The sequence below is a fragment of the Megalobrama amblycephala genome, linkage group LG3, assembly GCF_018812025.1.
Source record: "Megalobrama amblycephala isolate DHTTF-2021 linkage group LG3, ASM1881202v1, whole genome shotgun sequence".
NCBI lineage: Eukaryota > Metazoa > Chordata > Actinopteri > Cypriniformes > Xenocyprididae > Megalobrama > Megalobrama amblycephala.
Genome location: NC_063046.1, coordinates 14,127,522 through 14,142,388, shown reverse-complemented (window position 1 = coordinate 14,142,388; position 14,867 = coordinate 14,127,522). Strand labels below are relative to the sequence as shown.

General features: G+C 40.4%; 1 protein-coding gene across 3 annotated transcripts in view; it reads left to right on the top strand.

The window, feature by feature from the left end:
* trappc14 (trafficking protein particle complex subunit 14) overlaps positions 1 to 14,818 on the top strand; it is a 30,831-nt gene extending 16,013 nt beyond the window's left edge. For all 3 annotated transcript variants that reach the window (XM_048184081.1, XM_048184082.1, XM_048184083.1), the window contains 5 exons: positions 170 to 317; positions 464 to 698; positions 4,030 to 4,166; positions 4,300 to 4,499; positions 12,169 to 14,818. In XM_048184081.1, the coding sequence (XP_048040038.1) occupies positions 170 to 317; positions 464 to 698; positions 4,030 to 4,166; positions 4,300 to 4,499; positions 12,169 to 12,322 (874 nt within the window). In that variant the 3' untranslated portion in view covers positions 12,323 to 14,818. The remainder of the gene's footprint in view (positions 1 to 169; positions 318 to 463; positions 699 to 4,029; positions 4,167 to 4,299; positions 4,500 to 12,168) is intronic.
* The last annotated feature ends 49 nt before the right edge of the window (positions 14,819 to 14,867 follow it).

Here is a 14,867-nt window from a genome sequence, read left to right as displayed (position 1 = left end):
AAACTCATTTAGCTTTTTCCTCTTTGAGGAAATGCAATTATCTTTGAAAGCTTACGGAAAATAAAGTGACCATACCATAAGTCACCATATTTATTAATAAATCAAAGTCTCTTTTTACGTTCAAGAAATATCAATTTTGGATGTTTTTGATATTATGTTTATTCTTCAGTCATCAGTCAGGAGAGATTGCCATGGCATCATTTTATAGAATGGACAGCGAGTCTAGCCACCTTCCCAGCATGCTCAGTGCTCTAGAGGAGCAGAACTTTCTCTTCCAGCTGCAGCTCAATAACCAGCCACAAGATGATTCAAATGAGGTGGGCTGTCAGTCACTATGTAGGACATTATGCAGTAAATTTTTTTGTGTAACTTCTTTATGATAATTTAAAACTTTGATGTTATAAATGTACTTAAAAACGAAATAAATATTATTAATAAAATGACATGTTTCTTTTTGCTGCAGGGACTGGAGGTGCCATTAGTTGCAGTCTTACAGTGGTCTACTTCTAAACTGCCCTTCACCAACTCTATCTACACTCACTATAGTCTCCCCAGCGTGAGACTGGACCGGCCGCGCTTCATTATGACGGCCAGCTGTCCCAGCGCGGTCAAGGCCCGTGAGCATTTCCGGGTGCGATATACCCTCCTCAACAACTTGCAGGACTTTCTGGCAGTCCGACTAGTCTGGACACCTGAAGGTGAGGACTGATAAAACAAGTGGCTTAAGTTTAAGAACAGAGCAGAATGGTGATATACTGTATGGTAGGTATATGATCAAATCTACAGTGGGTATGGAAAGTATTCAGACCCCCTTAAATTTTTCACTCTTTGTTATATTGCAGCCATTTGCTAAAATCATTTAAGTTCATTTTTTTTCCTCATTAATGTACACGCAGCACCCCATATTGACAGAAAAACACAGAATTGTTGACATTTTTGAAGATTTATTAAAAAAGAAAAACTGAAATGTCACATGGTCCTAAGTATTCAGACCCTTTGCTGTGACACTCATATATTTAACTCAGGTGCTGTCCATTTCTTCTGATCATCCTTGAGATGGTTCTACACCTTCATTTGAGTCCAGCTGTGTTTGATTATACTGATTGGACTTGATTAGGAAAGCCACACACCTGTCTATATAAGACCTTACAGCTCACAGTGCATGTCAGAGCAAATGAGAATCATGAGGTCAAAGGAACTGCCTGAAGAGCTCAGAGACAGAATTGTGGCAAGGCACAGATCTGGCCAAGGTTACAAAAAAGATTTCTGCTGCACTTAAGACGTTTGGGACGACCAAAACCCTTCCTAGAGCTGGCCGTCCGGCCAAACTGAGCTGTCGGGGGAGAAGAGCCTTGGTGAGAGAGGTAAAGAAGAACCCAAAGATCACTGTGGCTGAGCTCCAGAGATGCAGTCGGGAGATGGGAGAAAGTTGTAGAAAGTCAACCATCACTGCAGCCCTCCACCAGTCGGGGCTTTATGGCAGAGTGGCCCGACGGAAGCCTCTCCTCAGTGCAAGACACATGAAAGCCTGCATGGAGTTTGCTAAAAAAACACCTGAAGGACTCCAAGATGGTGAGAAATAAGATTCTCTGGTCTGATGAGACCAAGGTAGAACTTTTTGGCCTTAATTCTAAGCGGTATGTGTGGAGAAAACCAGGCACTGCTCATCACCTGTCCAATACAGTCCCAACAGTGAAGCATGGTGGTGGCAGCAGGTGTTTTTCAGCTGCAGGGACAGGGCGACTGGTTGCAATCGAGGGAAAGATGAATGCGGCCAAGTACAGGGATATCCTGGACGAAAACCTTCTCCAGAGTGCTCAGGACCTCAGACTGGGCCGAAGGTTTACCTTCCAACAAGACAATGACCCTAAGCACACAGCTAAAATAACGAAGGAGTGGCTTCACAACAACTCCGTGACTGCTCTTGAATGGCCCAGCCAGAGCCCTGACTTAAACCCAATTGAGCATCTCTGGAGAGACCTAAAAATGGCTGTCCACCAACGTTTACCATCCAACCTGACAGAACTGGAGAGGATCTGCAAGGAGGAATGGCAGAGGATCCTCAAATCCAGGTGTGAAAAACTTGTTGCATCTTTCCCAAAAAGACTCATGGCTGTATTAGATCAAAAGGGTGCTTCTACTAAATACTGAGCAAAGGGTCTGAATACTTAGGACCATGTGATATTTCAGTTTTCCTTTTTTAATAAATCTGCAAAAATGTCAACAATTCTGTGTTTTTCTGTCAATATGGGGTGCTGTGTGTACATTAATGAGGAAAAAAAATGAACTTAAATGATTTTAGCAAACGGCTGCAATATAACAAAGAGTGAAAAATTTAAGGGGGTCTGAATACTTTCCGTACCCACTGTATATGTTTTGAAGCAGTGTTTTTTGTTGTTGTATTATTTATACATTATTTTAGTATTTATACATATTTTGCATTAGCTTTTATTTTGATATTTTCAGTATTAAAGGGATAGTTCACCCAAAAATGAAAATTTGATGTTTATCTGCTTACCCCCAGTGCATCCAAGATGTAGGTGTCTTTGTTTCTTCAGTAGAAGACAAATGATGATTTTTTACTGCAACCGCTGCCATCTGTCAGTGGTATAATGCAAGTCAGCGGGAACTTGGACTATAAGAGTAAATAAAACACGACAGACAAATCCAAATTAAACCCTGCGGCGTATACTTCAATGAGAGCGAGACATCACTGCCGTTGTCAGAGTGCGATCAGACCAAACGAATCGAGTGATGAATGCAGTTGGACATAGTGGTGTTTTAGAGGTAAAAAATGATATAAATACTGTTCGGTTTCTCGCACAAACCGATCGTTTCTTGTCTTAGGACATCAATGTGTCGTCACAAGCTGCATGGTTTAATTTGGACTTGTCTAAGCAAGTTTTATTTACTGTTATTGTAGAAGTTCCCATCCACTAGCATTATTTGACTGACAGACAGCAACGGTTGGAGTTAAAAATCATAATTTGTGTTCTACTGAAGAAACAAAGACACCTACAATCTTGGATGCTCTGGGGGTAAGCAGATAAACATCAAATTTTCATTTTTGGGTGAACTATCCCTTTAATTTTTTGTGAAGTTTTATGTTTTTGACATTTTTATTAGTTTTTAGATATTTCGAATTAGCTTTAATTTATTTTTATTTGTTTTAATTTTCGTACTTCATCTTATTTCAGTTAGTTGACAATTAATTATTTCTAATTTAATCCCCTCTCCCCCAATATTTATATTTTATTTCAGCTTTATTTCAGTTTACAAAAACTGTTTTTACTAGTATAAATAATAACAACACTGTTTTAAAGAGGATGTGGAGAGATGCTTGGATCATAGTCAAAAACGGTGTCAAAAAGCCAAGCGAATGAGATATTGCCAATACAGCAAGAAGAGTTGTGCTTGAAGTTGAAAAAAAAAAAAACATCGCACCCAGGGGAAAAAAGTTTTGACACTGTGAGTGACATGCCTGATAATGACGAAGTAGAGAGCAAAGGTGAACGTATCTGAATGTCATTTGCTCATAAAGGGTGTGGTTCATTCTTGTAGAAGTAAGATAGCACAGAGTTTGTGGCTCCAGCTGTGAATATTTGTAATGTAATGCAAGGTAATGTCAGGCTTAGTACATTAAAGACGTACATGTAAAAGAATCCAAACTGCATATTGACTGCATTACAGATAAACATTTGTATTTGATTTTAGGTTTTCTTATAGCCTTATGAAAAGCAACTTTTAGGTTATTGGAGCTTTTGGCTTTTTTATTCTTATTTGTTTTTGTGTTTTAATGTTTTGGGACATTTTGCTATTTTATTCATAATGAAAGTACAGAAAGGAGAGGAAATGTTGGGGAGAACAAGATTAGGACATAATCACGGTCATATTAGAACCTGCATCTCTTGCATGAGCAGCATCTCCATGCGTGTGCGTCAACTTCTTGATTATGGCTAAAATGTTTTTTTTACATTGGTTTCTACTGTTATGTCCTTTTGGTTTTTGATCCTCCTTTTGTCTTTTCAGGTCGTGGACAGAAAGAGGATCCTGCAGTGAATGCTGTGGTGTGTCATTCTCCTCTCAGTAACCTGGGCTACTGTCGAAAAGGCAGTACCCTCTCCGTCAGTGTGGCTTTCCAGATACTCCGAGCTGGCCTTTTTGAGGTAAAGATTCATTAGGTCTTGGTTACATGTGAGCAGTTCATTGTTCTGTTTCACTTCCTTCAACAAAACCAATGAGTTGAATTACTGGATGTAAACACCTCAGTATCCTCTGTTCTCTCTCTTCTGTCTTTAGTTAAGTCAGCACATGAAACTGAAGCTACAGTTCACAGCATCCGTGTCCAACCCTCCCCCTGATGCCCGTCCTTTGTCCCGCAAGAACAGTCCGTCGAGTCCAGCGGTCAGAGACATTCTGGACCGTCATCAGGCCAGTCTTAGTCTGGGCCGCTCTCAGTCCTTTTCTCACCAGCAACCATCCAAGTTTCACCTCACAAGGTATAGTGTTAAATATGCACATACACACAGATGATCTTCACATATTTCACATGCTGTAAATATCGTTCGATCTTCCACTTTCTCTCTCTCTCTCTCTCTCTCTCTCTCTCTCTCTCTCTCTCTCACACACAAACACACACACACGCACACACATACCAGGGCTCTCAAGTCTCACGCATTGGGCGTGAGACACACGCATTTCAACCCATTCACACGCTCACACGCCACACCTTGTATTTCTCACGCAGAGAAATCTCCAGGATAACGCACAAGTTGCGCCGCTATTAGAGGAATCAAGCGAGTTCCCCATAGAGTTCAGAAGGCCCTGCCACGCACCAGTTAATCTAATAAAAATATATAGCTACCGGACAGCCAATCAGAAAATAGAATTGGTGTATCCGGGTAAGATTTAGATATTCCCGCCACAACAATGTTTACGTTCTGATTCCAACGATACATTCTGTGATTCACGGGCTCGCTCACTGATTCAGATGCTCGCTTAAGTAGTTAGAAGAGGACATCTGTCAGTCACATTGATTCACATATGGCTACACACTGATCGTGATTGATATGGGACCATATACTATGAGTACAGTAAGTCATCTTTGTGTCCAGGCAGCTGGTAGGTTAGTTAACAGTTTGTCCAGAGTACTTTACGTGAACTTGCCTAGCTAGTAGGGATGGGCATTTTTCCAAAATATTGTATTCGAATATTTGGGCTAATAAAAAAATGAATATTCGTGTATTTAAAGCTGCAGTCCGCAACTTTTTTTGTGTTAAAAATGTACAAAAATTATATAATGAGAATCTACAACATGAATCCATTTTCCAAACTGTGTTTTTGTCTTATCCTGAATCATTATGGTACACTTATAATAAGTGTTTATATTCATACTATTTCAGACATGACTGGTAGGACCCGCCGCAGAGTATCACAGTAACTGCGTGACTCGCCATAGACATACATGGAGAAAAGTAGCTCCGGCTAGAATGTTCCTCTGCAAGACGCGTGCTGTTCTGTTTATTAACCGCTAGAGGGCCAAAAATCGTGGACAGCAGCTTTAAATTACGATTATTTTGAGAAAATGAGAGACGTTTTTAAACATTTTTTTATTCAAGTTGTCATCACCATTTCTGAACAAACTTATTATTAGGTAATATACACAACAAGTTTACGTTTTATCTTAAGGTTTTCATTCAGTTTAAAACATTAAACAATATGTGTAAACAAAAAATATCGGCCTAAAGAACAAGCATTATAAGCTCAAGCAGCGAGCGGGAAAAAACACTGCAGAACGTAATGTACATATAATGTACACTAGAGTCAGAATATGGTTACCATGTTTATATTGTTTCACATTATAATGTTGAGGAAAAAAATAAAATAAAATGTGTATGATTATATTACCATTATCTCTCTATCTCTCTCACTCACTCACTTACTCACTCACATACACACTAAAATGCTGAATTAAATAAATATTTTTTTATTTGTACGAATTTGTGTCATTTTTCATATCAGGCCCCCATCCCCACCCAAACCCCCGTCGCTGCCGCCGCCGAAATCTCACTCTGAACTCAGTTCAAAACTTGAGAGCCCTGCATACAGACACACTCACACAAGTTTGTTTTGCTATTAAAGTGAGGACATTCCATAGGCGTAATGGTTTTTATACTGTACAAACTGTACATTCTACCCCCCTACACTACCCCTACCCCTAAACCTACCCATTTTTACATTTTTAATAAAACATTGTTTAGTATGTTTTTAAAGCTATTTTAAATATGAGGACTCATGAAATGTCCTCATATTTCATGTTTACGTTGTAATACCAGTGTAATCCCCTTGTCATTATACAAATTTGTGTCCTCATAAATCATGAAAACAAACACACACACTATACACAAGTACACTTTAAGTCTGTTGCAAAACCTAGTGAGCTGCCTTGGGGGACTTACCTTAATATATGCATTAAAAATGTTTAACAATATAATAATTTCTTCAAGTAGTAATTTACAAAAGTTTCATTCTTTTGTTTTTCTATTTTATTTTGTATGAATTTTATTTTTTATTATGTAGAAATAAAATATATTTATTAATTTTAATTCATTAATTTTAATTCATTAAATGTTTAATTTGTTTTATATTTGATATTACTCACATAGTGAAAGGACAAAGATGAACTGCCAAACAACAACATTTGAAATAAATTCCAGATAATATTTTAATATTTAGTTTCGACTCTGATACAGTAACAATATACACTACAATTAAAAGGTTTATTTTACATTTTTTTAAGAAAAATTCATACTTTAAATAATACTTTTTTATTCATCAAAGAGTTCTGAAAAAAATGTAACACAGATTCACAAAAAATATTACGCCGCACAACGGTTCCCTTTCAGTTGGTCACTTTTGATGTACGTCGGAACTGACCATCGAATTGGGGATCGCTTTGAGAGACCAATCTACTTCGGGTGTAACTAAAACGAGCATGTGATAATTGCATCAGCTGCTCTGCGCTGCAGCGTGGGTATAAATGAGCATCAGGTACATTGCAAATTTGCTTTTCGCTTCCAGCCGAGCGGATGTGTTGTTCCTGCTCTGCAATATTAGAGTGTCTTACTCAAGACGAGTTGTTTCAGGAAGGAGCCTCTGCAAGCTGGTGTTGGTGTGATAGCACGGACAGCAATGTTCGCGATCTCACGAGCAAACAAAAACAAGCTGTTTTCACAGCTCTCCGAGAGAGTGCGCCTTCAATGTGCTGTTAATTCAGCTTATAGAGGTTGCGTCTTCAACAAGAGTGTGAGTGCTCACAACAGTATTGCACTATCATCCTGTTTGTGTAGCCACGGCCATTTCCCTGTGCGCTTTAGCACCAAAATTCCTGAGAGCGCATACAAGGTTTGACACTGCATCTTTTTCAAGATGTCATTCAAACCGTGTGTTTCTGGATGTGGTCATTATCTGGCTCCGGCTCACCCTACGGGCAACAAAAGTCACTGCATGGGCGATGGACCCTGGGTCGAACGATGTCCACATTAGTGATCCAGGAGCACCACCTGTAGCTGAACCTGGCCGATATGCTTGAGCCCGACAAGGTTCGTCGCCAAGGGCGCCCCCCTGCGGCTGCCTCCAGCTCAGCCTAAGCAGCAGCCTCCACCTAGGCAGTAGGCATCTGGCCTCAAGAGGAGTTCCCAGCCCATCCTAGCCCCCGCCAAAGCAAGCGTAAGGGCTAGCGGCCCTGAGACCCAGAGATGGGAGGATCTGCTCTTCAGGAGATGGTGACCGCACCACTCCCTCCCCCAGAGGAGTGACGGGTGGAGAATCTTTTGTTTCCTTTTGTTTCTGTTCCGCCTTCCACATTTACAAAAAAAGAGAGCAGTTTCCTCTATCTCTGGGTCACAAGAGGGTGTGGTTGGCAGTGTGCTACGCGGTACAAACTCCTTGCCACTCCCTTTCCCCTCTTCCATCGCCAGCGGGCAGCAGTGTTCGGCTCGAGGACGCCACCAGGCCTTCTCACGCACCCTCTGCCCCACCCTAGAACCAGTTAAGTGTTGCACAGCACACTCAGACTCCAGTTCCAGCCGCCTCAGTGCCATCTGAGTCGAGTCCCTATGTTCCACCTCGCTGCCCCACCCCGGGTACGTCTGTGGTCCCGTTGGTCCCATTTGCATGGTGTCTGGGAGCCTGGCTAGAGCTTCCCGGCCCATCTCGCTGGCTCATCCATACCATCAGACTCGGCTATGCGATTTAATTCACCTGGCGTCCCCCCAAGTTCAGGGGCATCAACTTCACCTCTGTGCAGAGCAGCAATGCCCTTGTCTTACAGACAGAGATCGATGTCCTACTGTCGAAGGAAGCAATTGAGCTGGTACCTCCAGCCGATATGAAGACAGGGTTCTACAGCCCCTACTTCATTGTACCCAAGAAAGCCGGAGGGTTACGGCCAATCTTGGACCTGCGAACCATAAACTGGGCCCTGCACAAGCTCACATTCAAGATGCTAATGCAGAAATGCATTTTCGAATGCATCCATCCCCGAGATTGGTTTGCAGTGATCGACCTGAAGGATGATGTCTCGATTCTCCCTCAGCACAGTCCGTTCCTACGCTTTGCTTTCGAGGGTAGAGCATATCAGTACAAAGTCCTACCCTTCGGGTTGTCCCTGTCGCCGCGCATCTTTATGAAGGTCGCGAAGACAGCCATTGTTCCGCTCAGAGAACGCTGCATTCGCATTCTGAAATATCTCGATGACTGGCTGATAGTGGCACAGTACACCAGTTGTGCGAACACAGGGACATGGTGCACAGTCACCTCAGCCTTTTGGGACTTCAGGTCAACTGGGAAAACAGCAAACTCTCCCAGAGGATCTCTTTTCTCGTTATGGAATTGGACTCGGTCAACCAGACAGCTTGACTCACAGAGGAGCGTGTCCAGTCAGGGTTGAATTGCTTGAATTCGTTCAAAGGCAGGTCAGCGGCCCCACTGAAACTTTTTCAGAGGCTCCTGCCTCGAGTTGCTAGCAGTATGTCTTGTGCTGGTCCACCTCAAAGGGCCACTACATGTCAAGCACGTTCTGGTCCATACGGACAACACTGCAACTGTTGCGTACATCAACTGCTCGCCCTCCATCTCCTCCTCTGGAGTCAGAAGCATCTGAGGTCGCTTTGTGGACTCATCCCATTGTTGTTTTACTCCCTGACCGAGGGGACCCTTGGCACGGATGCACTGGGACACAGCTTGCCCCGGGGACTGCTCAAGTATGCGTTTCCCCCAGTGAGCCTTCTTGCACAGACACTGCGACAGCCCTTCCCCAGCCCATTCAGAGGACCTGCTTTCTCAGAGACGGGGCATTCTTTGGCACCCGCGTCTAGACCTCTGGAAACTCCATGTCTGATTCCCTGGACAGGACGCAGAGGTTCTAGTTGACCTACCCCAAGTGGTGGTAGACACTATCACTTCCCACTGGGAAGACCCTCGAAGTTGATGGTAAGTCTCTTGGTAAGCACGACCTGATTGTCAGGTTCCTCAGGTTCCTGCGAGGAGGTAGAATCCTGGGACCTGTCGTTGCTGCTCATGGCACTGCAGAGACCTCCATTTGAACCCCTGCAGTCAGCTGAGTTAATAATTCTGTTGTTAAAAACAGCACTCCTGACCGCATTGGCTTCCATTAAGAGGGTAGGGGACCTGCAGGCATTTTCATGTAGAGCTGGTGTCCTCCCATGTACTCGGCTATTCGGCTAGCCTGTGTCTTTCCCTCTGGCGGTGTTCTTTTCCCCCTGGAGCCACCCTAGTTGGACTAGCTTGGCTAGTCCATATGTATAACGCCACATTTGACCTCCCTACGGGGCAGGATGTGGCTTCTGCAGCGTTCCCTTTCCTTCAAGGGCACGCTTTCCCAGTGATGCGCCTGCTGCTCATTTATACCTGCGCTGCAGCACAGAGCAGCTGATGCAATTATTGCATGCCAATGTGCATTGGCTCATTTTAGTTACACTCTAAGTAAATTGGTCTCTCAAAGCGATCCCCAATTCGTCGGTCAGTTCCAATGTATAGCTCCGTTCCCTCCTTCAGGGAATGAGGGTTACATACGTAACTGAGATATTTTCTTGATGAACATTTTCTTGATGAACTGAATATATATATATATATATATATATATATATTATATAATATATTAGTGCTGTCAATCGATTAAAAAAATTAACTTGTTTTAATTTAAAAAAAATTCTGCGATTTAATCTCAATTAAAAACACTTCAGTTTTTATGCATTTTGTAAATATATTTTATAATGTAATTATTTCACAGTTAATCTCCAAATTAAAACAACATAAAGAAACAACATGAAGACAGTATATTTTAAATACTTCGTATTTATGAATGAAGGTCAGTATCATTGATGCTAATACTGCTACTGATGTCTCGATTAAATGTTTTGATTGATCGATGATTTTTTCCCCAATTTTAAACATGAATTATAGCCATTCAGCATTACAGTGTAATTGAAAGCTATATAATTTTTTACATTTATTAGGCTTCAAAAATATAACAACATTTAATTTAAGTGAACTTAGAACAATCCTCACATAAACCCATAGTAAATGTCATTTACCTGTGCCTTTCCTACCTGTCTAAAGGCCTTTGCACACTGAGTCCGAAATTTTTGCATGCGTTTTTTCGTATTCGCAATCCTAAAAATTCGTCACGCACAGAGACCTTGCACACTGAGTCCGATGCGTATTAATGAATGCGTTGCGAAAAAAAACGCAAAACAAATCGCAAAACAATATAAAATGAAGTCTTCAAGCAGTGAGCACGATTAGTTGTCTCCTCTCTTCTAAAAAGAGAAAAAGAAAGAGGATTCGATGCGAAAAACGCAGAAAATCGAACCTGATCCGAATATTTTTTTGACGGACGAAAGTTTCGGAGGCAGTGTGCAAACGCGATTGACATAACGTGAGGTCGAATTTATTTTTTAACGTGCGAAAGTTTCGCATGCGAATTTCGGACTCAGTGTGCAATGACCTTAACAGATAGGAAAAATACAGAAATTGAATAAAGTTTCCAAACAGTCTGCACTGCATAATTTATAGCCTAAATTAAATATCGATAATTATTAAAGCTACAAAAGTTCTTTAGTCAAGAGCAGTGAATAATTTTCTCTGTTATCTTTGTTCTTTCATTATCTTCAATGACTTTGGTTGCTGTCACTTTAAGAGCTGCCTCTACTCAGTGTTGCCAAGTCCGCGGAAAAAAATGCGATTTTAACTGTGGGACCCCCCTGAAATGTGATTGGGCTAGTTTTGGGCTAGTTTTGAGAAGCAATTGGGCGGGTTTTGTTGTGAAAACTTGGCAACACTGCCGCTGCTGCACATGACGCAGACCTCACACGCGTCCCACTTTCTCACAGCTCTTTACTTTAGTTTTAAGACTTTATTTAACTCATTCAAGGCTGCTCTTATGAGGATACTCAACAAAACGGATATTTTTGGCATTATTGTCTGTGTTATTGTTCGTTCAACAGTGAAAGAGAACTTCTGGCACCCGTCCATGTGCACAATGGCGCACGTCTTTCTGTGTGTCGTGTGTGACAGGACGTTCACAGACAGTGTGTTCTCTTTTTCTCTTTTGGCGCGATTAAATGGTTTAAAAGCATTTGCATGAATAAGAGCGTGATCAAATATTGTAATGCTAGCCAAAGGATGACAGAAAAAACAGATGCTGGTTTAATTCCATGAATATTTTTAATGCGTTAAACTGGAAAAAACTTAATCCCATGCGTTAACACTGACAGCACTAATATACGTATGTTAAATTAATTGTAGAAACAAGTTCTCCTTGAAATTTGTCTCTAAAGATTTTTTACACATCATATTAATGGGTTTATACATTAATATATTTAGCTGCCTTTATGTGCTAGTAATATTTGTAGGTCCTTGACATCGAAACTCCTGTTCTCCGGCAGCATCCTGATTGAAATGGAACATCTTAGTTGACTGATTTAGAATTTTTTACATATTCAGGAACTATGATATAGCATATTGCATACTGGTATATCCTCATACAGCTGCCTCACTTCACTATGTTTTCTTTGTCAAGTCATGATTGTATCACTTGTGCAGCACTGATCAATGTCTTTGTTCATGTTTGTATGTGTCTTACAGGACAGGCAGTGTTATGGAGCGCAGGGCCATCACCCCTCCCGTGGGTTCTCCTGTTGGTCGGCCGCTGTACCTCCCTCCAGATAGGAACATTTTGTCGCTTGACAAAATTGCCAAGCGTGAGTGCAAGGTGCTGGTTCTAGATTCCCACACCTAAATGCACACATGCACACACACAGGGAGAAGACTTATATATTCTGGAACTTTGGGAAAGAATCATGTGTCATGAAGTAGTGTAATTGGAAAAAAGATTTTAATGTCCATTGTCGTTCAGTTTCTATTCAACTTGTATTTATTTTGTTCCTTTTACCAGCATTCATTGTTTACATGCTGTACAGTGTGATTATTTTAAATAATTTTGATGCAATTTATGTGCAGCTACTGACAATTTTGACTGAAGGAATGAATAGAAGGCATAAACACACAGGGTTTTTATTGTTTATTTATAGGACATTTCACTGAAGTCAAGAAGTTCTGAAAGTAAAAAAAGAGTGTATTTATAGCTGTTTAAGGGAAGGATGGATGGTTATGGTTAGTAATGCTCAGAAATCTCTACAGATTTTTTGAAGAAATTTAGCAAAGGACCTACCCCTTGCTTTTTGGTTAACAGTTCAATAGTTTGGCTATTTTGGTAACGTTTTCAGCTACCAATTAGAGTCCGTATTTAAATCCATTCTGTAGATTTGTCCTCAAAAATCAATGCAGAAAATATGAAGAAGACAGCATATTTCATCTGGGCCTAGTCATATCCCATTGTAAAAGCATGTAACATGCAAAAGCACATCCCCCCCCTGCCCCGCCCCCCTTCTCTGTTCGCTACCTAGTTTTGGATAGATTTTTTTTTAGATGTCTTTACATTTCATTAGTCAACACTGCCAACATTTCCCTGCCCATGTTTAATTCCTATTTGCCATTTGCATTCCACTTTGTAAAAGTGCTTTTATTGTTTTTCTTAAATACTTGAAAGATGGTTTGCAATGTTGTAGCTGTGGGCAATCAGAACATTTCTTTAATTTTCAGTCCTGTACACTGGAATGTTTTTGGTCTGGCCTTAATGGTACCATGTAGTGTAACTCCATGTCACCAATATTCCTTACTCTTTCAATAGTTATATGTACGTGTTGTTAAATTAATATTTATTTGAGGTTTTCATCAATTATTTCACTGTAACACTCCAGTTCATCAAGTTATGTTAACTTTTACAGGTTTCCCATGTAATCACACCTTTCAATGCCTGAGAGCGGGTAAATCACTTCTGGTTCTTGAAGGTGGAGCTTGTGTTATTGGCCGGTGCCATTTTATTTCTGCTCCTCCTTTTATAGATTTAGAAACATTCTGTCACATTCCTACTGCAATGTGTGCTCTCAGATATGTGGTCTAAATTTTTTGCTCCAGAATGATCTTATCCCTCTCCTACTAGATGTCCAGGAACAAATTCTAGGTTAGTGTCAGGGGAGATTCTGGCCGTACAGTAGTATTGATTTTCTATGCATTTATGCTAAACATCATACTTTCACAGAGAGCTTCATATCCACAACCCCTTTGGCTGTAGTGATAATCAATTATCAACTGGCGTAAAGTGTGACCCCATCGAGCCATTTAATGGGGTTATGATTGATTTCGCTTTGCATCAGTGTTTACATGTGAGGACTACTGACTCATCCTTGGGACTGAAAAAGCTTTTCCTTTGTTGTGGAATGTCAAACATGATTTTATATTGTCTCTGAATATAGGATCTTGAATGTTTTTCGAACAAAAATATTTGGACAGACTTCTTATTCTGCAGAAAATTAACACACTGATCCAAAACCATATTGTGGATGTAGATAAAATGTTTTAATATAAACACTGTGATGTATTTTAATTTTCAAATTCTCAATCCATTTCACTTGTGTTTTCCATTTATGCATCTTGCAATTTTTTTTTGACTATGTAATTATTATTTTACATCACAGACTTGTGAAGAAAGCAATTAGACTGTTTATTGCAGAAGGAAATGTTCAGAAAATGTTTGTTATACTACTTTCTAGGGCATCAATTCATTACATTTCATTTTATTTTCAACAAAGATGTAGACGATCTTGTTTATTTTTTTGTAAGCACTTTATTAAAATTTTTTAACTTATTTTTTGGGGGGGAAAGAAGAAATGTTCAAACAAAGGATCATATGCGTTCCTGAGCAGTCTGGTTCAAAAACTCAAAAATGTTTGGATTCTTTTTTTTCTTTGTACACACAGAACTTGACGTTGCAGGGATGAGAAATGCCAACTCTAACCACTGGATTTACTCCCAGTCTGTATAAATATCCCGAGGTTAGAAGTTGTGCAAAAGGTATCACAGCTGTTGAGGCAATATATGTTGAGTATTGCGCTTGTATTGTGTGTTTGGACTGTCTGCATTTTTTGAATTGCAAAGACCTGCCAAGAAGCTCTTCTGAGGGAAAAGTCCTTGTGACACTCAAACATATAGATAGCTGGTCGAGCAAGACAATTTTTACTTTTCTCCTTTATGAACTGCTGCTTTGCGCCTTTTTGTTTTTATACAGCTTTATTTACAATGCTGTTTAAAGTGTTAACAAAAGTGTTGGAAATGTGTTGTTGGATATTGGATTGTTGCACTTGAACAAGTTGAATAAAAGCAGTCAGGGCATAAATTGTCTTGTTGACTTATTCAAAATAATAATAAAAAATAGCCATAAAGGA